The sequence below is a fragment of the Triturus cristatus genome, chromosome 2_2 (genome assembly GCF_964204655.1).
Source record: "Triturus cristatus chromosome 2_2, aTriCri1.1, whole genome shotgun sequence".
Classification (NCBI taxonomy): domain Eukaryota; kingdom Metazoa; phylum Chordata; class Amphibia; order Caudata; family Salamandridae; genus Triturus; species Triturus cristatus.
Genome location: NC_140582.1, coordinates 706,967,358 through 706,992,157, shown reverse-complemented (window position 1 = coordinate 706,992,157; position 24,800 = coordinate 706,967,358). Strand labels below are relative to the sequence as shown.

At 43.1% G+C, this 24,800-nt stretch overlaps 2 protein-coding genes across 2 annotated transcripts in view; one reads left to right on the top strand and one right to left on the bottom strand.

Annotated features, from left to right (window-relative positions):
• TRAPPC11 (trafficking protein particle complex subunit 11) overlaps positions 1 to 2,088 on the bottom strand; it is a 626,226-nt gene extending 624,138 nt beyond the window's left edge. Inside the window, exon 1 of the mRNA XM_085641890.1 lies at positions 1,924 to 2,088. The gene's annotated coding sequence lies outside the window, so the exon portion shown is untranslated. The remainder of the gene's footprint in view (positions 1 to 1,923) is intronic.
• Positions 2,089 to 2,174: 86 nt separating this feature from the next.
• RWDD4 (RWD domain containing 4) overlaps positions 2,175 to 24,800 on the top strand; it is a 68,537-nt gene continuing 45,911 nt past the window's right edge. Inside the window, exons 1-3 of the mRNA XM_085641889.1 lie at positions 2,175 to 2,219; positions 2,531 to 2,673; positions 22,509 to 22,589. Of these exons, the coding sequence (XP_085498015.1) occupies positions 2,650 to 2,673; positions 22,509 to 22,589 (105 nt within the window). The 5' untranslated portion in view covers positions 2,175 to 2,219; positions 2,531 to 2,649. The remainder of the gene's footprint in view (positions 2,220 to 2,530; positions 2,674 to 22,508; positions 22,590 to 24,800) is intronic.

Here is a 24,800-nt window from a genome sequence, read left to right as displayed (position 1 = left end):
GAGGAAATGAAAATTACAGCATGTACCCTGACATAACTGGTTAACAACTTAACAAGTCCACAACTGAAGACTTTACTGGACGCTATTAAAGATAAATTCATGTTGGCACTAACAGAAGGCTGTAAAGTGTTTCCTGTATCACTGATAGGCTATTAGAAAAACAGCATTGCACTGTGTTCTGGCAGCTTTACACTCTTCCTTCATCCCCAGCTCAAGCCCAAATTTGCCTGGAATTCAGCCCGACCCATCGAATTGCATACCAAGCAGGACACATCTTACATTTTTGCCATAATTGACAGATGGCCCTGCAAAGTTCACTTAGGTCTAGAATATAGTCTTGAGTTAGGTCTTGCAAACAAATTAAATCAAACTTATCTTAATGCAATGACTAACTCTCTCAATCTTTTGAAGATGACGGACTTGTAGGACCCAACAGCACTGAGGTGCCACTTTAATTCCATAGTGAGGAAACAACAGTGTCTATGCTCCTTTACTCTAGACAACTCTACAAGTTCTTGGACAAATCACACTTACTTTATGGATCCTGTATGGCCAAAACGAAATAGGATCTTATCTGCTGGCAGCACTCCTGCTCAGAATGAAACGTAATCTTACAAGACTGAGATTTGGCCAATTTGATGATGGGAGATAAGCCAAGTGTAGGGCCTTGAGAATTAGAAAGAATAGAACTCTTTTGGCTCCAGATGGACTCAGTAGAACTGTGATGTTGGCGTTAAAGCGGAATGTACTGAAGGCTGGTTTAAAATGTTGTGTTCTCAGTTACACACAGAAGAATAAAGATGTGCATTACTAAGCTCTGTGCATGGCTTAGTCCTTTCAAGGTATCCAGCCAGGGGAGAACGCTATAGCAAGGATGGAAATAAAACCCGCGACTCCACGAACTGCAGTTTTAGCTACTATTGGAAGGAACTACCTCTTCTGTCATGGCATTTTCATAGAACAATCTAAATTTTTATTTCCATCCCTCGGCATCTAAATATGATGATATGTTAACTAGCCCCGAAAACAGATAAGCATTGGGCAAGCAGTTTTATAATCTTTTTTTACAACAGTTTTGGCCAAATTATAACAAAAATAGGCACTGAGCAGGAATTCTCGTTTTATATTTACCTTTTTCTGATAAAATTGCACAGCACTAAGATATTTTAACAACAGTATTGTAAAATGGTTATTGGCTTATATTTCTCTAGAATTGCTTGATAGTCATTCTATTTGTAACGGTTTTTGTTCGCCATACAATCAAAAATATTGAACTGTTTGACATAGTAACGTGATATGCGACTACCTACTTTACTGGAATGGCATGTGTACCAGCCAATCACAGAATGTCCATAGTTCAACTAATCTTTCTCCAACTCTCAGCCTGCCAACCTATCAAGGACACTCATGTTTTAGCTCTTACAATGCAAGCCAGACCCATGATCGGCTCTTCTCGTAAATGGCTTGCTCAGTTCTAAAGATTCATTGAAGGTCAGCTCACCATTAACATAAGAACTACAACGACCAGTAGGTGGAAAGGTACTGAACATTCGCAATAATGTAATCCAAGGATGGAATGCTAATAATAACATTCAAACAAAAAACAGAACCCAACCTCACGTCTATACAACAAAAGTATAAATTGCTACACAGTACTCCATCGCAACTTAACTATATCCATTCTGGGATATTGCGCGTTAGTTTCAGGATTACTGGGGAATATCAGGAAGGATCCTTATAGATCTCGAAGTTGAGTGGCTGCTAGCACATAAGCACCCAACAGACATCACTAAGGGGTGGGGAGACAGATAGGGCTAGAGTACACAACGCAAACCATTGCGGGGATTAAGAATAACAGCACAGTCGTCGTACCACCTTCTAAAACTGATGGACTAGAACCCAGGGTCCCCGCTGCCTGAATACCTGTCATGGGCTGTTTTATTAGCTCCATCCAACACCAGGAAAGAAACGTCGTTCCTGACTTGCTACGGATTCACAGCAGGGCCAAGTTAGCTCCAGTCAAATAAGAAAAGCAAGCCAGTCGGTATCTGTCATTCAAGTACCCAATCAATGCGCACGGGTGCGGGTTAGGACCGCCTTCTGCTCGGTTTAGTGACTGTAAAATGGGCGGGGTCTGGAAAGGTTATGAAAGAAACGTGGGAATTGAAAAGATACCGAGTTCCTGCCTACAAACAGAAGAACCTAATGGGTGTTGAAGTGTAGGTCTAGTTTGATAGAAAGTGTTCCGAACGTTTATGCGCAAATCCTTTTTTAAGTACATAGAAAGATTAATTTTGTAAATGAGTGTTATGGATTTTATTTATTCTGTATATGTATCGCTATTTTAGCTTATGCCAAAGTCTTATTAAAGTTTTAAAGAGATGGTACAATTTGTGCAGAAATTGAAGTGGTTATGAAAGATGACATAGTGCGAGCTTGTTTTGCATTATCTTTTTATTGTTTATCAAGGTATCTGTGAACGACGAAATTAATATTCGCCAGTCCCATTTCTGTTTCTATTTTTTTTTAGCGTGGTGACGTAAATACATGAATTCGGGACTCAGGGAAGCGTACGTTGCAGGCTGCTGCGCGTGCAGCTTGGAGAAAGGCAGCAGCTTCCTTCAGAGCAGAGGGTTTTAGGGCAGTAGCATGACGGCTAACGAGGACCAGGAGGTGAGCACGCGGAATTAGTAGTCTAGCCCTCTCCGGTGGGCAAGAGTCTCCGTGCATAAGGACGGGCTGTGGAATGTATGGGGTGACAGCCTGCCCTGTTTCCCAACATGCCTGTCTGTTTCAGTGCCTTTTGTGCTAGCCATCTCTTATTAGGTGACATTAGCACATTTTCATCCCAGAAACGCAAACCTTTATATTTGTAAACTTTGTTTTTTACTTTCTTAATCTTCAAGCATCCCTGTTTCCGGTGCAAGTCAACTGAAATAAGCATGGTTCATTTTTGCCGTCCACATAGCCATGATATTTAAGAAAACATGGAAAAATATTTATTTTCCAGCACACACGCTACTTCGAATCCTTACAGCGAGTGCCAAGAAACCTGGTTTGTGAACGTACGTTCCAGCCTCAATGCCCCACTCTTCATATTCTATTGAGAGCTATATGTTCCAAAATATTGGTATATATGCAGCGAAGTCCTTTCTAAACTACTAGGACCAGCATGCAAATACAAAACAAGCATTGGCTAGCCAATAGGTCTCGCCTTTGGGGCCTTATAAGTATTTAGTTAGGCAGCGCAATATCCTTACTGCAACATCAGCTGTTGCATGGCTAAACACTTATAAGGTCCCAAATGCGAGACCTATTGGCTATCCCAATGCTTGTTTTAAAAAGGTACGCATTCTCTTCTCTAAACTGGAATCGAGACCTCTTTTCTTATAAGCTGTATGTTCATTGCTTGGCATTTCTATAGTTCCTATTTTGGCTGTTTCCCTGTTTAAACAGGCAAATACTTTTACAACGAAGGCTGAATCATGCATACCTTTACAAACAAAGGCATTACCACGAATTGGTCTTTTGACGCAAGCCTTTATCATTTATATTTACAACGAATATGCATTTACCATGCATGCCTTTACAACGAACATTTCATTGTAAAGACATGAATGGTAAAGGCATATGCGTAGTAAAAGTTTGAGAGAAAAGGGAGGAAAAGTCGCAGGATGGTGCAGAACAGAGAGCAGGAAAAGCAAAAAAGGCTGAAGCAGAGGCTAATCTTTTACTCCTGAAGTGGTAGATAATATTAAAGTGAAAACATTTTTTTCCAAAGATTTAAAGTTATAAAACCATGGAATGCCACCACTCCTTTACCTTCATGTGCCCTTATGCCATGAGTCCACAATGCTGACTCTGTAGGGGACTTGAAAATCAAAATATAGCATGTCGTGGCTTAATATAGCCCTTTACAACACCACAGTGCGCAGCACAACATGGAGATCTGCCACTCACCTTGTGAACTCAAAAGGTGGCTAACTGATGTGGGAGTGCAGATTGTAAGTAGGGAGGCAAGCTCAAATCTTTGACCTATGATATACCTCTAAGGGAAGTAGAGTTAAGTAAGGGCACCTTCAGCACAGTTTGTGGCAACTTTTTCCTCTGAAGAGACGATGCTGCCAACCGCTCAAAAAGATTGGCCATACTAGAATCTTGAAAAATACCCTGTGGTGTTGTATAATAAACGTTTATTTCCTTTAGGACCTCTGTAGGGACCCCCACTGCTTTGTAAAGCCCCCACAAGCAGCAGTCAAAAGGACAAACCCGCCAAGCACTGGATCTCAGGCAGTGCCATCGTTCACCCCAGCACATAATCTCTCCATGAAGTTGATCTCATACGAATGAGCACAGACATGTTTAGGAATTAAGTATGGGAAACCCAACAGGTTTCGAAAGTTAAGGGCCTTACTAACGTGCTCACAATTGTAAACCGCAGAGGCCTGCGTTAAGAAGCGCAGTGGAAGCACTCACTAGTCATTGTTCAGACTTTGGCCGGCCTGTCCTTTTACCAAATTGAATCAGTGGCTTGACTAAAAGGGCTTGGACAGGCATCAGACAAGGATGTGTTGTATCCTGCTCATCCCATATGCCCTTCCTTGTTTCTTATAATTCACAAGTGGCGATTCCAACTCCTCATTCTCAATTCCTGACTGCCAAGATGCCGTTTACCTGCATGGAGGAGCAGCACCCGACGGGCAAGAGCCAGGGACCAGACAAGTACACAAACGTTCTGGATAAAATATGTAGTAATCAAAACAAGCAATGACTGCAGAGGGGAGGAGGGATGGACATGGGGAGAGATGAGGGACGGAATGGGATGTGAACAGAATCAGGAAAGCTAGAAAGAGCAGGACAGCCATTGCAGCATTGGACTACAATTAAAGTCCCTGAAAATGGTTTGGTGAAAATTATGCGTGTTGCAGCCCAGAGCCAGTAGAGTACAAGACGGACCATACTATGGCCTATGTGCTTGGGGAGTCAGTTTGGGGCATTATGTGCCCCTGTCCCTCGCCACTGTGGACCTTCAGTGGTTCCTGTGATTTGTATTATGTGCATACTTAATGTGCACACTGGCAGATAGCGTGGGAGAAACGAAGACAGAGAATTAGATTCCAAAGGGTGCAGGAGGAGAAGGGCTGCCGGCGTTTAGTGAGCATTGCCATAAACAAGGTTTCAAAGACAAATGTGCGTGAAAAGTGAAACAACTGTGGAACAAAGGTGCAGAGCGCAGCATGTTACAAGCAAATACAGCACAGCGCTTACCATAATGAAAGCCCCTTTCAAAACGGCCGTCCACCGTCATGGTAGAGGACGCTGGCAATGAATGATTAGAGGATCCCAAACGGGGTGGGAGCAATTCAGAGAAAGAAACAAGTGGCACGGGTTACTCTTTTCTTAGTTAGTCCCACATATGCACACTGGCTGCCAACGGGTGTCAACACAAGCATGAAAGGCAATAACAGGTGCGAGGTGGTCTAGGGACAGTGCATGAGCTGAGGGGAAAACAAAAAGTAGTGTGCCAAACGTGCATTTATAGTTAACAAGCAATGGCTGCGTGGCCGTGAAAGTGATACGGCCGCGAAAGTGAAAGTAATGGCCTGCGATGCGGAGGAAGAGATAAGAAAGGCAGATGGTGGCTGCGCGCGTGCATGCAAGCTTGAGGCCAGGAAAAGCTTGTGGGTAGTACTTTCAAAACCCCCTTACTAAAAGTCGAGCAAACAGCACATGCGCTGCTCTAGGCTCGACCTAAAAAGAGCTATATGCACAACTTGCGCCAACATACGATACTTGAAAGCTTCGTCCATAGTGAACAGCCCAGGTACAGTACACTGCAAAGCACTGTTGTTTGCTTAAAATGTTTAAATATGACCCCTTATGTACCTGTGTGTATATATAAGAAATTTAAGATAGCACACACAGAATCTGATTTAAATATTTTTTTTATATATACATACACACCTTTTTAAGTGGCCACTGCACTTTTAACTGTGGTACAGTGTGTGCCCCCTCAAAAGTTACTTCTAGAGACACTACTGGATTGCCTGTAGATCATCTACCTTTACAGATGTTACCAGGGGTGAGTGTTCGCATTGGTTTGGCAGCTCTGTTGTGTATTGTAGGCGCTGCACAATGCCAGTGCTTAACTTTAAAAGGAATTGTATCTAGACGCTTGCATCAGTATCGGACATAACGCAGTCCTCAAATTCTTCTTGTCCACTGGCTATGGCAAGTCACATTTTATCAGGGCGTGCTGTTTTTAGGGCTCATTGGACCGTTCTAGCGAGAGAGCTGAGCTGGCAAAGAAAGTGTGCTGTTCACTGAGAAAGTGAAAGATAATTAAAGATTCCTTTTAAATCTTGTTTTTATCTTTTCAAGTTTGTTGTGCGTTCAAAGTCAGAGGTCAAATGTCAGCTTACAAATTGCTGCTTATTTTATACCAGAGATTGGGGTTTACTTTTCTTTTTCTGACTGCAAAGTTAGAGACTTTTTATTTTTATTTTATTTAAGTGAACTGCCTCACAATTGGGCATGGGGACACTGGTGTGAAATGAAAGGCTGTTAGGTGTCAGTTTTTTTTCTAGCACACTATTTAAATAGCTTGTAAATGAAATGTACAACTATTTCAAAATATTTTGGCAGTTCAGAAAGAAAGCACTTTTTTGTATTTTATGTTATGGAAACAGATATTAATAGGATCAAAACAAATTAGAACGTTTAGTTGGTAATGTGTACATGATAAATATTTGCTGAAACTTGATTTCTACACATTATCTTTTGTTTTTGATTTCAAAGTATTTTATTAATTTTTATAAACAAGAAATCAGGATTTCTGTTCCAAGGTTATCCAATCGTAGTTTGTACAGCAGTGTTAGCAGTCACTTCGAAACATATGCTTAGCTAACTCCACCTGACGTGGTTTGGTGAGGACAAGAAAAAAAAGGATGAAAGAAAAAAGCAGAAGAGAGAGGAGTGAAAGAAGGGTACAAGGAAGGTTCTGTAGTTGTGAGGCTTATAGGAACGTGACCTGGCCGCCACGTCAATGGCTTGCTCCTGGCGAGGTAGGGAGATACGTCGGTCCAACCGCTTCGTAGAGCCCTAGTGATTACGCTCATTTGCATTCTTTTTGCCGCACTTAACGGGGGTGGGGGGGTGTCACCGGGGCGGATTGGTCTCATGGGGGTTCGTAGAAGTCTAGGTATGTGTCGAGTGAGTTCCACATCCTCTGGCGCTGGTTTCCAGGTTGATTTCTGTAGTGAAATGTTGTCCGCACCTCTGAGGTGCGTAATCCAGTTGAACCAGCCCTTGTATGAGGTCTTACTTGTGTCCTTCCAATTGGCTCGGACCATTTTCACCGCTGCGGTCAGCAGTAGGTCCTTATCGTGCTCTGATCTTAACTCTGTGGTCATGAATGCAGTGGCGAGGGAGGATAATTCAGTTGTTAGTGTACAGCCCAGAACCCTATTTATAAACCCAAAGATTTTCTCCCAGTAGGTTTTGAGAGTTGGACATTGGTAGATAAGGTGTACTAGATCCCTTTTTTCTTTGCTACAGTTCCAGCATAGCTCGTTGTCCCTGAGACCTAGCGAGAATAAGCGTGCCGGTGTCCAAAAGACCTTGTGGAGTAGCCAAAATTTTGTCTGTGAGAGCACCAGTGAGATTTTATTGCGTGAGGCAGAAGCCCATAGTGTTGCCAGCTCTTGTTCGTCCATGGTTTGTTTAATTTGTTTTTCGTAGTTAATTGTCTTAGTGTTAAGATTGGTGGATTTTGGGCATAGGAGTTTGTATAGGTGTGAGACCTGGTGTCCAAGTCTGTTGATGTTTGCCATGTACATCTGTATGCTATATAATTTTATCAGTAAAAGTGCATTTAAGTGGGAAATGTTTTGGCCATTTAAGTGGAAAATATGCAGTCTGTAAATGACAGTGAGCTACCACATCGTGCTTTAGTAATATATTTATTAAAAGTGAGACTTTTTAAACATGAACTGAGAAACATTCATGCCTCCACCCTGATCACAGTGATGTACGTGAACTAAGAGTCTAGTTAGGGGTCATGTGTAACCTATATGTGGGCTAAATTCTTATTATACATGTAGCAAAAGTTTAGCCTATTAAACCAACAATTATTTGTACAGCAGACCTGCTCAATTCACATATTAAAATGTGTTCTCAGAAGTAATAATGAAGAAAAATGCAGTTTGGTGAAATAAAATACTTTCCTAGGATCATACAATTTTTGAGACCAGTTTATAGGTCAAGCGCATTACAGTAAGGTCGAGTAGATTTCAGAAGTTACTAGACCTGCAGTAATACTTTCATGATATTTCGAGGCCTGATAGTAAATGAATCTTGTGGGCACTGTTCCCTCTAGAGTGAGCGCCTGGGTGGCTGCGCACATTGTCATTTATCAACGCGCAGGTGGTCATCTAGAGTGCGCATTAAAAAGGGTCCTTCTGATTATCAACAGGGCAGCTCTTTACGGACATCTGAAAATCAACACGCATCTGAAGAAGAACAAAGAGATGGGTGCCAGCAATAAAAAGAACAGGGCAGGGGTGTAACTGGATTTCTTTAGTTAAATCACAGCAGAATGTTTCATCTTTAATCTTCGAGGCAGTTTGCTGTGGGCTGCAACTGTTGTGGCATTGTTTTACTGAATCAATTAAGGAGAGCACTGTGAATCTAAAGTATATATGCATTACAAAGAGAGACCTTTCTTTTTCAACATAGACTATATTTTGTTTCTACCCTTCTACATTTTACATATATTCCTTTAATTTTAGTGCTGGGACAATGTTTTCCAAACCTTTGATTTAAGGTGGTATGTCCAAGCTATAAAAAAGATGCCTTTAAATTCTGTTTTATCTTTTCATGTTTGTGTTGCTTCAAACATATTGGTCAAAAGTCAGGCTATGTCTTCCTCTGCTTGTGTGTGTTTTTTAACACAACTGGCGTTTTATAAACTCCTCTTAGTTTGCAGTTGGAGAAAGTAGTTAATTATGGGCCAGTCTTGCTAGGGCACATAAAGTGTGAAAATAGGAAAGGCTGTAGGTTGTCATTTTTTTTTCATAGAACACAACAAAATGTAAATGCCTGTAAATATGTATAGATTCTGCAGTTAGAAAACCGAAAAGAAAGCACTTTTCTGTATAATTCTGATGCCACAAAAGTTGGTCGTACTAAAAAGTGGGTCATTGTTCTAAAATGTTTGGGAACACTGCACTAGGCAAAAGTGATGGCAGTAAAACACCAAAAAAGTGATTTTACTAAAGCTCTTGGTCTAGATGTATGAAGCTCCGATTGCTATTGGTCGCACACTGTGATCTATATTTTTGCAATCAATTGCATACCAAAAGGCAATATTTAAGGGTGCAAACAGCCCAATATTGCAAATCATACCTTTTTGTGAACACAAAATGCTTTTGCGTATTCGGCCCTTGTTCTTGTTCGCCCTTTCTGGCTTCAGTGACCACCATTTTCAATTCCTGTAGATCCCATTAATATGCTGGAAGCTGGATTTGCATTTAACAGCCCTGTGCAGTCTGAGTTATGGTCTTGGTTTACATGTGTTGATCCATTTGAGCTAACACACCTAGAAACAATTTCCTTTCAGCAATTTTTATAGCGCAAACCTGTCCCAAGGGCCCTGGCGCACTTTATATGCGTACCAGAAAACGTTACCCTTTTTTAGGTCTTGCCTAAGACGGTACATGTAAGATCTTTTGTTTTATATGCAGTGGACTTGGAGGCCACCTATTATTTACCATTGGTTGGCTTCGTTGTCATTCTCATTTGCTTGCATCTTATTGGTCAGTTGCCGTAGGTTTCCTTCCTCTTCATGTGCTTGTCCCTCTCCTGGAGCATTGATTCATTACTTGTGTCCTTCCACTGCTCATTTTATTAGGTGTAATTTTTTTCTTTAAGTTTAAGCACTTTACCAGAGTGTCTTTTTTCATCTGGCTCCCTCATGTACCTCCTGCTGCCTGTGTTGTAGCTTGCCCTCCCCACCTTCCTTTCGCTCTCTGTTGTTACTTACTCCCTCCCACTCTGTGCTGTTACTTGCCCCCTCTTCTAGATGTCGGTGTTGTAGCTTGCCCCCAGCTACTGTCCGTTTTCTTGTTTTCCCCAACCTCCGTCTGTGTTCTTGTTTGCTCCCTCTCTCTCCTCTCGCTTTCCGTGTTACCCCCTCCACCTGCCACAAAAAATAAAAAAAATAGGTTTGATGCTGCCAATGCTGGCTGCGTCATAGCACTCATTGAAAAAAAACTTTCAGCCATGCACCCTTCCTCCTCATTTTGTCCAAAAATGAGAGCTGTTGCTTTTCACCCTTTTTAGAGGCAGCATGCTACGCTCACTCACATAGTTATGACTCTGTTGCACACACAGTTCAGAAAAGTGTGCACACACACTACTTTGTCGCACAGCAAAAAAAAAAAATTAGAGCGAACATTGGTTGTGGGATGGGGGAGTTTGGGAATTTCTGAGATGTTTTGCTGAAGAAAGATTGTATCTGTGTTGGGTTTTGTTTTGGTGGGGTAGTATTGTCTGATAATGGTATAGCATATTGAAATGTAGGATTTGAATGTGAAGGGTTAAGGTGGTGTAGATGATGAGATGGTGTGGATGATGAGATCGTGGGGAGTATTGATATATACAGTGTGGGATAGTAGCATAGTAGGGATAAGTATTTTGGATTGGGACTTAGCAGAATTGCGGTTTGTGTAGAAGTGAAAGATCCTTTGTGTAGATGTAAGGGTAGAAGGATATGTAGAAGTGTTTTGTAGAGATACATAGTGGCTGCTGGGTGAGGGTTTTTTGGAGTGACCTAGAGATTGTGTGCATGTTGGTTGTATATGTTTCATAAACTCAAACAGGAGCAGCAAACTGATCTAAAGCAGATATCCCTTACTACTGTTGTGACTTAGTGGGTACCTTACGGGCCTCTTTGATTGTAGCGCAAAGACTAAACCAGTAATTGGGCTGATAGGCAGACTAGGTAGTCAGCAGGGTCTTTAAGGGGACAGATAGAATACAGGGAAGTCAAAGCACACACAGTGAGTAGAGAGGGAAAGGATAAAAACATCACAAAGAGCAAAAAAGGCTGCAAAGAGGTAAAGCAAAGAAAGGGGAGAAGAGCCACTAATTGGCGGGGGTGAGTGGGAGATCGCATGGGGATGAATGGAGAGGAAAAGAACGAGAAAATTGCAGAGCGAAAGACAGGAAAAATAAAGACTGTACACAGGGGAAAAAAGAGCAAAGAATGGGAGCAGGCCCAGTAAGTGGTGAGGGGGGAGTGGGAAAATGCAAGATCACACTAGAGAGGGAAAGGAGAGAAAGAGAGCAAAGCGGAAAGTAAAAAACCGAGGCTGCAAAGAAGGGAAGGATGGGGCTCTTACGAACTTCAGTAAGTAAAGCCTGCTTCTTTGAGGAACAAGAGAGCAGAGGTAACGGGAGCAGAGTTCAAATTGACCAATGAATGGTGCCAAAAATGCACAAGGTACTAGGTGTTACACTGTTATATTTACCTTTGCCTCTGTACAGTGCTCCGTGCCATTGGCTAGATTTTTGCTAGACAAATATGACATACACAACATTGATTAAACGAAGGGCCAGGATGAAGGTGAGCAATGTATTTTGTTTTTTTTGTTACCTAAATGTATCATTATACTTCACCTGATTTGCTTTTCAATAGCTAGTTAGAACCACACACATTTTGACTATTGTGGAAAGTAATTCACAGGTATATCATACCTGCAAAATAATGGCTCTGAAATCACAGCTTTTTATTCAATTGAAATACCCAAACATGCAGGGGTGTGACATTTAGTAAAATATCTACTTGTCCATGGGACAGGTTGTTTAATAAATCTACTTGTGCTGTAAAAAAAAAAAATCCACTTGTCCCTTTGAGACCACGCAGTGCATCTACAATTTATGGCAGCAATCTCATTCTATAAAAGCTCTGATATTATCCTTTCTGATTATGCCAGGACTCATACTATAGTAGGATTTGAATTCTAGCAATTTCCTTATTTTGCTAACTTTCAACAGATCTCCATACATGGGCTCGAGGTAGCATTAAGCAATGGTTCCCAGGTTTGAATGCCCTTTCGAGTCTTTGCAAACCTACTAAATTGCATGTTTTAGGGTTTCTCACCAGCATTTCTCAAATTCTTTCCCATACTGAGAGAGGTTGGAAATCTACCCCTGACAATGGCAGAAGTAAAACTTTCTCCAGGGTTGGACAAAAAGTGGTTGGAGGGAAAGTGTACCTGTAAACGCTCAACATCTTTTCTCATGAGCTACACCTGCATATCTGCTTGCGCTAAAAAACAGTTCTCAAATATTTTCTAGGTGTAGGATTTCATGGGCTACTTTTGTAAGTTCATGAAAGCCACAAATCTTCACTAAGGAAAGGACATATACCAGGGATGCAAATTTGTTATTTTCTTAAAGAATTGGGCCCATAATTAGGTCTGGAGTTACCCAAGACATTTTGTTTTGTCACTCTCTTTCTCTCTATAGCCCTCTCTATATCTATAGCTCTCCATCATCCATCGGCTTCCGCTCTTTCACAAGGAACACACTAGTTTTGTTCAGTTCCAGGGACTACTGTGGCGATATGTACTTCTTGAGACCAAAAAATATTATTCCTTTTTGTCAATGTTTGTTATAATAGTGAGGGTCTGACAGTTCTCACAAAGGTTTACAAAAATCATATCAAGACACGCATTGACAAAACCAAAAGGCTGACTACTAATATCAGACCTATTGGCTTTGCCAATGCTTGAATATTTGTTTCCCATTATTTCGTAGAAACTGGTTGCACTGATTTTTCCATTATGAATATTTTTGGGAAATACTAGCATGCATCAACACATTTACTAAATGATGCTTCAAAGAAATGTCACCTACTATTTCACAGTAGTCTAGCAAAACATTTTTTCCCTAGTTGCATTGTTTTAATGTATGAACATTTTATTTTGAAATTAAAGGATCATCAATCTTGCTTTCAAGCTTCTGCAGATTTGCATTTAATCAGAGAGCGTTCTGGGAGCTTTGTATGTAGCCTCATATTATTAAACTTTGCAAACGCGTGTACACATTGTTACACTGGAACCACTGTCGGTAGTGCAGTCCAAGCTTACAACATTTCCTTGGCACGCTCGCCTTGATAAGATAGGCTTTGTATTAATAACCCATAGTTCGAACAGCATTAACATACAGACCAAATATTACCTTGACTGCAGGCAATTCCCTTCCCTGATCCATAATGTGGTACTTTAAACTGGCAGCCAAAGGGTTTGTACTGCAGGGGCTGGGGGCTACTTGTCCCAAGAACAAAAGGAAAACTTGTTGGCCTGACCCCAAACAGTGTCCTGGGAGTCGGCTATAGGAATTCCACACCCTTGCAAATATGTAATTATGTAGGTATTGTAAAGTCAGCTGTTTAGCAGTAAGGCAATTTCAATTTGTACAGATAACATCATACTTTTACAGATGCTTGGTTCTTTCAAATAAGAGGCTTTATTTAAAATTTCGTGCAGATGCAGATCTGTTCATCACTTTTTCTGAGTGTCTTTCTCATGCAGCCATTGAGCCCAAAGAGTTTGCTAACAACTTACACAGTGACTTTTAAGCATAATAAAATGTTATGCGCAGTGATCCTAGGGAAATTGGGAAAGGATAGCCCCATTAACCCTGCCCACTCTTCAGAATGACAGTTGGCCCAGGTGATTCAAACTCACCCTCCTTTTAAATGGAATCCACTCCCAGTGCATACAGCCTAAAGATGTGTGCACACCCACAGGGCAGGGTTGGCACACTGCCATATACAAATGGCAATGAGCAGACCAGGATGGGCCAGTATACACATCAATGGAGACTGTTTACTTCTCAAATCAAACAGATTTGCAACTTCAAATTCTCCTGGTTCAAGCAGCAAGCGACACCTCGGAGATCTTGAAAATAGTTTTATTTAATATTTGTTGTTGTTTTAACAAGCAAAGTACATCGTACAGTCATAATATAGCCTACGCATTTTGGCCGCAGCCTTCCACAGGGCCATAGTCATGCTGCTAGAGTCCCTATTTAATGGGGTAAACCACTAATACCACCACCTAATCAAAATCAATGTTCATTAGTCAGGAACTAGACCGATGACTCTTCTCTCAGATTTTATATATATATATATATATATATATATATATATATATATATATATATATATCGCCACTAGATGGTTATAATTCGGTCTGCTTTTCCATAGAAAGAGTGTTTTTGGTTTGCTAATACCTTTGGCCCTGTTTGATGAACCTTCACAAATCTTCCCAACTAAAAAGTTCATCCATCTCATCTCCTTCCTGGAAAGTTTCAATGTGACCGTTAAGCTGGGGGTGAGAAAAAAGGAGGCGGTCCCAAAATGCAAAATCCCCATGCATTTTGGATGGACTCCTTTAGACAAGAATGCATAATAATAATACCGACCTTTATAAAGCGCAAACAGCTGCCTCAATCAGGTGTCCCGGCGCTCTAGCAGTAGGCCGACGAAAAGCTCAGAGCAGAAACCCTAAACCACTATTCTGTCCTAAAGAGCCAGGTCTTAACTGATTTCCTTAAGAGAGGCTCTGAATCAATGTGACAGAGGTTGCTTGGAAGGGAGTTCCACAATTTGGCAGCCCTGACCGTAAAGGACCTGCCGCCTAGGCGAGCCTTCCTAAAGCGCGAGGTACAGAGCAGCTTTTGTGAATTGGACCTAAGTTAGCGAGTCTGCTTATAGCAGCATAACTTTTGTTTTAGGTATCTGGGGCAGTTACCATGCATAGCACGAAATGCCAAAGTCAGAGCCTTGAATTCAATTATTTTTGCCACCAGTTGCCAATTGAGCGCTTTTATATGCGGAGAGACATGATAATGGAATGGAACACGTCTAATCAGTCTCACAGCCTCCTTTTCGACTATCTGCAGTCGTCTAATTAGGTACTTTGGCAAACCCAGATAGAGGCCATTTGCATTGTCTAGCCTAGATATCACATGGACTATGATTTTGTGGCAATCTTTTGGCAGCAGGTGCAGAAATGTCCTCAAATTTCTCAATTTGCTGAAACAGGAGGCTGTCACCTGTCGTATTTGAGCCAAGAATGAGAGATCGATCTCCCACTTCACGCCTAGATGTTTTATAGTAGCTGCCGGGACAGGGGTTGGTTCTATTTCCGACGGCCACCAGATATCTGGCGCTGGAGGCGGCTCCTTCCCGAAAAACATCACCTCCGTTTTTCCATCGTTGAGTTTATTATTGTTCATCCACAACGCAATGCCTCTCAAACAGCCCTTGAAGATCTTGAAGGTATCCTTAGTCTGCTCTTTAAAGGAAAAAAACAACAGCTGGGTGTCGTCGGCGTATGAAATCGCCTTCACCCCCCGTTAGCTATCAGAGAGAACAGCGGAGCCAGATAGAGATTGAATAGAAGTGGGCTCAACGCTGAACCCTGAGGGACTCCGCACCAAAGATGTTTAGGTTCAGACTGATAGGGTTCCAAATCGACCTTCTGAAATGAAATGAAATGAAAAAAAGTACTTGATTAAGCGCACTGTGGCCATGCGGCTTCCTGGCGCTGGTAGTGAGACCAACAGTCACAAGGGCATCCCGATGGGATTAGCAAGAGTACGCCTGAGAGAACAGAAAAGTTTTCAGAGCTTTGCGAAAATGGGAGTAGATGGGAATGGATCGCATGGAGAGGGGAAGACTATTCCAGAAACGGGGGGCCAGAACAGAAAAACGTGTGCCTCCAGTTCTGGATTTACGGAAGCGGGGGACATTGAGAAGGGCCAAAGTGGAAGAACGAAGAGTACGAGCGGGGGTGTGAAAAGAAATAAGAGAGCAGATGAAAGCAGGAGCTGAGCGGGCAAGAGCTAGAAAAACAAGACAACCCATTTTAAAAAGAGACCGCTGAAAAACAGGAAGCCAATGAAGAGATTTAAGCAGAGGAGTAATATGATGAGTTTTAGAGAGGTGGAAAATGAGACGGGCGGCCTGGTTCTGAATAGCTTGCAAACGGCGTGTTTCGTAAGCAGGAATACCCACATACAAGCTCTTCCCGTAGTCAAGGCGGGAAGTAATCAGAGCCATGATAATGATTTTGAGAGCGTCTGAAGAAAAGAAACGAGAGATCTTTCGGATGAGCCGAAGGGAGAGAAAACAAGAAGAAACAGAGCTAATTTGAGAGTGCATAGAAAGGTCATGACTGACCTGAATACCCAAAGTTCTAACTGAAGAAACAGGAGTAGGAAGAGAGCCAAAAGAGGGGGGCCAAAAGGCAGAGGACCAAGAACTGGATGAGCCACCCGTCAAGACCAGCTCGGTCTTGTCCGGGTTAAGTTTAAGATGGTTGGAGCTCATCCATTCAGAAATAAAGACCAAAGTAGAGTGAAATTTCGATAGAGACAGAGATGAAGAAGAAAGATCAAAGACAAGCTGGAGGTCATCTGCGTAGTTATACACTGAGACCCCCAGGTCAAGAAGAGCAGAAATAAGAGGGTAGATGTAAAGGTTAAAGAGCAGAGGGGAGAGAGAGGAACCTTGGGGGACCCCACAGGAGACAAAGCGGGTGGGGGCAGAAAACCCAAACAAGTGAACTGCCTGAGAACGGCCAGAAAGAAAAGAGGCGAGCCAAGAAAGTGCAGAACCCCGAATGCCCGCCGCGCTGACACGGTCGAGAAGGATGGAATGATCGACCGTGTCAAACGCAGCGGACAGGTCAAGGAGAACCAAGGCTTGAGGGAGGGAAGAATCCGCCTTAGATTTTAACTCGTCGAGGACCGCAAGAACCACAGACTCTGTGGAGTGGCCTCGACGGAAACCTGCTTGATGGGAGGCCAGGAGATGGTTCTCCTCGATATAAGCAGAAAGGCAAGAAGTAACATAGCTTTCTAAAATCTTGCCAAGATAGGGAAGAAGGGAGATAGGCCTAAAATTAGATGGGAGTGAAGGATCTAGACCGGGTTTTTTAAGAATGGGCAAAACAATAGCAGATTTAAAGGATGAGGGGAACGATTATTGAGGTAAGACTTCAGCCAGGCCAGGGCCATGCCCCCAATGCCCATCTCCTGCAGTCTTTGAGCCAGCAAGAAGTGGTCCACTGTGTCGAATGCAGCAGAGAGATCCAGGAGCACCAGCATTGCCGATGCCCCGAATCTACTGACAGTCTTACTGACTCAGCCACCTCCAAGAGCGCAGTCTCTGTACTAAAACCAGACCGAAAACTGGATTGGGTGTCATGTAATATGCCCTTACTCTCGATAAAGTTGGTTAATGGCCGCTGCACCAGTTTTTACTGGTCAAATGACACCAAATTTGACAGGAAGCTTTATCTTGGTCCTCAGATTGTGCTTTTTTAAAAAAAAAAACTGTATTTGGTGTGAATCCGTTCAGTAGTTCTTGAAATTAAGGGACAAAAATAATTATGTATCTGGATGGTTGGGTCTGCGAGAGCCTCAAGAGACTGTTGCGTGAGCACCAGTTTAAAAATTTTGTTCTGATTGTCCCAGGAAGCTTTATTTCCTTTGGGACATCTCGCTCCACAAGAGTTGGACGCCTCTGGAGTGATCACTCTGATTGGCTGACAGCAACAAGAGAAACATTTTTTTAAAAAAAGCCCCCCCCTTCCCCGAGTCATTACTTGATTCTGGAGCTTAGTCCCCTGTCCTGAACTAATAAAATAATATAAGCGGGCAGGAATACCCTGACCCCCACTAGGCCCCATGTGTGTGGGCGGACTCCACCCCCTGCAATCCCGCGAGAGACTTGCGGGATTTGGAAAGTAAAGTGATGGACGGGGGGAAAATAAAGTGGCGGACAGGGGCACATTTCATAACCTTATACACCAGGGAGCCCAACCCTTCGAATTCAATTATATGGGGAGGGTGGGCCGCATGCCTTACACCCGCCAAGCCTTCAGAGGCCAAAATTGTTCAAAATGGGGAGGAGTGCCACGCAACCTCCCTCCCAAGCCTCTAAATACTCTGGGGATCCCACCCCCCAGGGCTGGCTCAGATGCTTTGGCCTGGGGAGCCCACCTCTTTGGGACAAAGTGGTTTCCCTGCCAGTGCGGGCTGCTAAACCTGTTTTTGCGCTCACTTGGCAGGAGTATGTTTGAATCTCCTACCAAGGAGGACTAAACATCAAGTCCACTCTCAGTGGGTGGGAGCTTCAAAAATGCTCGTGCCCCCTGGGTGTGGACTTTTGTTCTGCATCCCTACCCGCACTGAAGCAGGCAGGGAAACGGATCAAAGGATTGCTCCCGCCTGGGGGGAGCAGCATTAGAAGCTACTCCTTGCAGGTGGGAGCACTGCCAGCTCCTGCTGTATGCAGGGAGCTTGCTGTGGCCACGGGGTCCTTGGGGCTCCTTCTGTGGCCCTCAATGAGACTATGGTAAGTGCCCTGATTGGGCTCCAGGGCACCCACCTTTAAGTGTCAATGCCCCGGGCGAAACTGCCCCCAGGCTGCCTTACCCCCTCCCCTCAAAAGAGTGCCGGGAGATTGGGGTCCCCAGGACTGAAATTGACCTGGGGAGAGGACTGCGTGCCCCCCTTCCATCAAAAGAACGCTAGGCCCTTGGGGATGGGGTCTTGAGGACCAATAACTGCTCGGGGAAGGGGCTCCCAAGGGCCTAAAGAGGCACGGCGGGTGGGGGGGTGGTTGCATTCACATATGGTAATGAAATATTACTTTATGTTACACCCTAGAGGTTCACTGAAAAAAGAAAGGTTCACGTCATCAGTGATGTAATTTGAGATGTCCTAAATGATGTCATAGAACATTTCATGAGCGAGGTCATATGTAGGGTCATAAGTGCATGGCAGGGTTGCAAGTTATAGTTGGTGCTGCTCACTAGAACTGGTGAATTTCTGTGCTTGAATTTTTTTGTTGAAAATGTCAATGTTACTGACATTTACCTAACTATAACGGTACTTTAACCTTTGGTTTTTTCATACACGTTCCACTGTGTAACTATGATTTGGACAGGGCTTTCATAGGAAATTGAGTTTGTTTTGCCAATAGTATTGGCACCATCTGATGAATCTTCACACAACATTCACAACAGAGTTTAAGCCAACTCTGCTCCTTTGTGAAACGTTTCAGGGTGGTCTGACAAGCCGGAACTCAGAACAAGCATTGGCATAGCCCATAGGTCTCGCATTTACGCGAGTTTGAGCTATTGACATTGCAAATAACAATGCCTTTTATTTTTGTTTTAGTTTTTAAAACATAAATAAAAGGCATTGTCATTTACAATGCCAATAGCTTAAACTCGCGTAAATGTGAGACCCATTACATTGCAAATGCTTGTTAAGAAGAGGGGACCTGCAGAGAGGGCTTGCGCTCAGTGAATAACTTGGAGTGAATGAACTATTGACTAGGGTACATGGATGCTACCAAACGCTACTTCAGAGCGAAAGGATCTATTTTCACAAAGAACGTAATTATGAATTATGGTCTTCCAGATGTATTTGTTGTTGCCCATCTCAAAAATCTTCTTTTGATCCAATACATTTCAATAGGACATTACTAAATTATTGCACAATACAGCGAGGCCAGCTACCACCTGGAAATAGGAAAATTTCTTGTAGTGATTCAGAGGAAATGCAACATTTCTTCCACCATCTCATTTACTTGAGTTTAATAATGTAGACCTGTAAATCGGTCTGATAACAGAAAATAGGTGCATGCATTGTGCACCAAGCACGTCCCGCTGTTTGTTTGCGAGGCTGAATACCAGAAGAATGTTGGACAAATTGCAGTACTGATGGAAGCCAACGCTGCGGGGGATTGAATATTGCTTTGAAAAATCTTTCAGAATCATTGTTTTTTTTCATTAGTCAAGAAAGGTCCCAGCTTTGGCTGCAGAAAGGTTTGGTAAATGCTCCAGTATACATGTAGAAGTAGGAGCAACGGGGAGAGATGGGGTGACGGAAATGCAGAGAAGTGACAGGAGAAAGAGAGACAGGCAGAGGAGGCTCTAAGAGCAATCACAAAAGAGAACTGAAAGGGGTGACGGTCACCCTCCTTGGGGTGAAAATTATTGCACAATGTGGGAGAATAGAAACAATATAGAGTGGGGAGGTGTGATAAGAAGAGGGAGAGGGAAGGAAGACATAAGACGGAACATAAGAAGAAAGAAAATGGGGATCGGAGTGAAGAGTGAACAAAGGGAGAAGAGCAAAGTAGTAAGTGGAAGAAAAGCGAGGATAAGAGGGTGAATTGAAAAAGAGAACACATGGGTAGAGGTAACAAGCACTGGCCGTGCGGCAGTAAAAGTAACGCCGTGCTGCCGTAAAAGCGAAAGTCATTGCGAGCACTCTGAAAGTGATTGCGATGACGCGCTAAAGCAGCGGGGGGAGGGGCATGGTGCTGAAGGCTGGAGCAGGAAAGGCAGATGGCTGGGCGAGAAGGGAGGGGGTATGCGGGGAGCAGCTGTGCGCCTGCACGCCATCGTGCACTGAAGCTTGTAGCCTGCCGAATTACCCCAGATTTAGCAGAAAGCTAGATCTTTGCCCAGCAAGTGTGATTCTTGTGATTTCGTATAAATCCATTCCTTCGTTTTTGAGAAATTAAGGTTCAAAATGCATGTATACGTAGCGAAGTGTACTAAAGTTCAAAATACGCAATCTGATTGACTGAAGTTCTACTTCCTCTGTACTTCCCCGGTACCATTCCGTCAAAACATGCAATGTGATTGTCTGGCTGCACCATGAAGAGAAAGTTGTGGCTGCCATTTTATGACTGTGAGACTCAGTCCCTGTGTCATAGAAACTAATAAAAATAAGGAATAAGAGGGCAGGGTAGGAGTACCTTGGTCTTTGTGGGGCGTTGGGGTGGGGAGTGGAATCCCAGAGGGACATGCCCGGTGTCGAATGAAAAAGATTTTTTCATAGAGCTCTGGTACTACTGCAGGCTCAGTGCCCCTGTGTAATTTTGTGGTAGTACCTGCTCTCTCGCCATGCACTGCTTATGACCGCACATACTACAGCACTCATCACATGGTCTATGACCTCACTTATGTCACCTGAAATGGCATCCCTGTACATGGTTAGGGCGAAGTTATATATACTTAAATTAATGAGTGAATTACAGTGTTTTTTGTTGTTTTTTTAACAAAGTGTGATCCCACTTTAACCTTTTTGTTTTTTTTCAGTGAATTTATATAATATATCCAGTTCCACACACCTACTAGGCTTCTCTGCACGGCAAGTTTTCTCACCCACTTTTGCCAAGGCATAGCTGGTGCAACGCCCTCCCCTACCACTTCAAATCTGCAAGCTCCATCTTAGATTTCCACAAGAAACTGAAAACCTGGGTCTTCAGTAGATGCCAAACAGGGCAGTCCCCCTCCACCCCTTACTACAGGCGATGGTATACCCTGCCCCCCCCCCCTCCTCCATCCCAGGTGATATGCGCGCAGTATAAATAAGCATTAGACAATCTGAGTGAATTGGTATTGGGCGAATATTGTGGTTTGAATACATCCATATTCTTTTTGGTGAGACAGGTTTTGTCTATTTATTGTCTATTCTTGCCAAATATTAGTAAGTGTGTCTTGGTAGAATTGAGCATTGATGAAAAACAAAGGTAAAATACCCTCTCCAAAGAATGTGGTTTTGAGGGAGTTTAGTTTGTCAGCAAGGTCCTAGGGCAGCTGTTCTAATGTCACCTTTTGGGGAAAATAAAAGATGATAAATGTCCATCCATTCTGCCGAGGCTCGACTTTCACAGGCATTCTGTTCCATTGCTGTGCCCCTGTTCCCACCTGCATTTTAGTTTAGGCCATCGTCCATTACTAGAGCACTCCCAAGAGCAGCATCTTTCAAGTGATGGGCAAAAGGCCACTAGAAAGGCAATAGGAATCTTTAAAAAAAAAAAAAAAAAAGCTGTAGTCAGTAGAGATCTAACACAAGCCATAGCATTGTACTAGTTAAAAATAATACGAGAGCGATGAAGGAGCGAACAAATGGTAAGCCTATGGTTGGGGTGAAGCCCACGGAATTGTAAACATGTCTCTTTGAGACAGCGCATGGGAGTCTAGCTGAGACCTAAAAGTGGGGCAACATGAATTGTAGTCTAAGATAGTCATGCGAGTAGAATTTTTGGTGCTCACAGTTGGGTTGAAGAAGGTTATCTTGGGCTGAACTGCATATTGACTTGAAAGAGTTTAGACAATAATGCAATGGCTAGTCTTTTGTAGACAATGGCGCACTTATTTTATTGGTTTATTTTAGTACCGAACACGTTGTACTGAAGTGAATGCATTTTATGTGCAACTACCACCAGGAAGTTTGATCCTTTCACTTGTGGAAAGTAGAATTGTTCCCTTTGCATTATTTTGACATTTTGGTTTCATTTCAGGACCTCGAACACAGACTTCTTTTTATTAACATTTTTACAGTTCTAAGCATTTATATTTTTGTTAACTTTACATTTTGAATGTAATTATACTGTTTTTCAGATGGAACTGGAAGCATTGCGTTCCATCTATGAAGGCGATGAGTGTTTCAAAGAACTTGGTCCTGCTGCTTTTCAGTACAGGGTAAGGCTCTACAAAACCTGTTTTTATTTTTAGGTAAAAGAAGACTTTTGATAACAGTCCTGAGCAGCTATGTGCTAATTGCACCTCTGTGATGTGGAATCGGCATTGTGTTTTTACTTGTAATGCGTAGTTGGAAATCCTGCTTAGCATCACTACATTCAATAGCCACAACACAAATACTGTATTAAAGTACCCAACAATGTGAAATGCTACAGAGTGATTTACAAATCTTTTACTAGTTATAGATTATCAGAGCACCTTAAAAACAAGCAACTTCACTTATTCTACCCCTGTGTCAAAACGTTATAAACATTCCCTCTCCACAGTGTTCCTAGTTTTTTTGACAGATTGGACCTAAATGATTGGTCAAAACATCAGAGCCATACTATAGTATAGCTTAATAGGTAAGCCCAGTGTTGATTAATGATTTGGCCTTGTGGTGCGAGCAGGGAAAACACTGTCCTGGGGTTAGGCACCCCAGGACATAGTAGGAGACCAGCCCTGGGGGATAGGGTCCCCAGGGCCATTAATGGCTCGGAGGGGGTGGGGGCTCTTCCTCAGTTTGGATATTGGCTGGGCCCTGGGGTCCCCTGGGTGAAGGAGGTAGGCCGCTCTGATGCATTGTGGAAGCTGTAGTCTTTGTGCACTTCACATGAAAATGGTTTATAATGCCCAGCATTGAAAACTTTATAATTCCAATAATATGGATCCACCAGCTAATTTGAATGCGTCTCCAGACACCAACGAATACCCTACAGCTGGCTCCTTACACTCCCCCATTTACCCGCCTGCTGCCTCTCTAGCTTGGAGGTGCTGCTTCTCTGGCTCTCGCGTCCTCTTTGCGTTTCATGCCCTTCTTCTCAGCCCTGATGCCAGCTCTGTTAAGCCCAATTTATGCAATCCTCCCTAACCATGCGTCCTTTCTACATTCTTGAAGCTCATGATCTTGTTTTCCTGCTGGAAGAGGAAGGCGGCAGTCTGGTTTGGTAGGCTCAAGTGCCACCAGTATTTGAATCATGCGGATGCGAAAGAGCGCGGGCCTGCATTTGGGAGGCACTTGCCGGGGAGAAGAGTTGAGGAGAGCACTGTGAGAGTGGGTGGGAAGTAAGATGACTGATTGTAAGCCGTGAGAGTGACTGGGTTGAGATAGTGCATACCATAAAGACATATTCTCAGTGCTTTTGTCTCTGGTCAAACCCCGACATCAGTAGCGCTCACGTTAACTATTTGATTTTTCATCGGTAAAAGTCTGCATTTCCCAATTTAACTGCATTTGTTTTTTGTTGGCAGTATTTCACTATCGGGACAATCCAAGCACCTAAAGGCATGTCTTACCTTTCACATACACTGCACCCTGCCCACAGGGGTACCTTGGGCCTACCTTAGGGGTGACTAACATGTAAGAAAAGGGTAGGTTAGGGCCTGGCGAGTGGGTGCACTTGCCAAGTCGACATGGCAGTACTAGACTGCACACAGGCACTGCAATGGCAGGCCTGAGTTACATTTACAGGCTGCTTATGTGGGTTGCACAATCAGTGCTGCAGGCCTACTGGCAGCATTTGACTTATTGGCCCTGGGCACACACAGTGCACTGTACTAGGGTCTGACTAATGAGTCAAATATGCCAATCGTGGAATCGCCAATCCATAACAATAATTTACAAGGGGAGCATTTGCACTTTGGCACTGAACAGCAGTGACAAAGTGCCCAAAGCATCTAGACCAGCAAAAACGAAGTCCAACACACAGCAAAAACACAGGAGGCAAAGGCAAAAATACAGGGGAAACCTACGCCAACGATGCCAGGTCTAACTCTATCGCACTAGGTGAAGGTGGCTCAAGGAGAAGTTTTCGGGTTTGTGCTTACGGAGTCATCAATACCCGAAGCGGCTCACTTACAATGTTGCCGAGTGAGGCTCAGAACAACTTCACAGTTTTTTGAAGACCAAAGGTCCAAGAAAGATTTTCTGAATAATTACTTTTTTCAGATTGCTGCAAAGAAAGTCTCATTCCTGGCTCTCATTACAGATGAGTCTGAGGCCAGTGCACTGCAATGTCTCAAATTGCAAACACCAAGTCACAAGGAACAGCCAGCAATGTCATTAAGTTCCACACTGGTCTACAATGCTGCTGCGTTCCTGAAACCAGCACAACCTTTTGATAATGCCAAAAAGCAAACTATTGACAACAGTCTGTGTAGATAGACATTTGA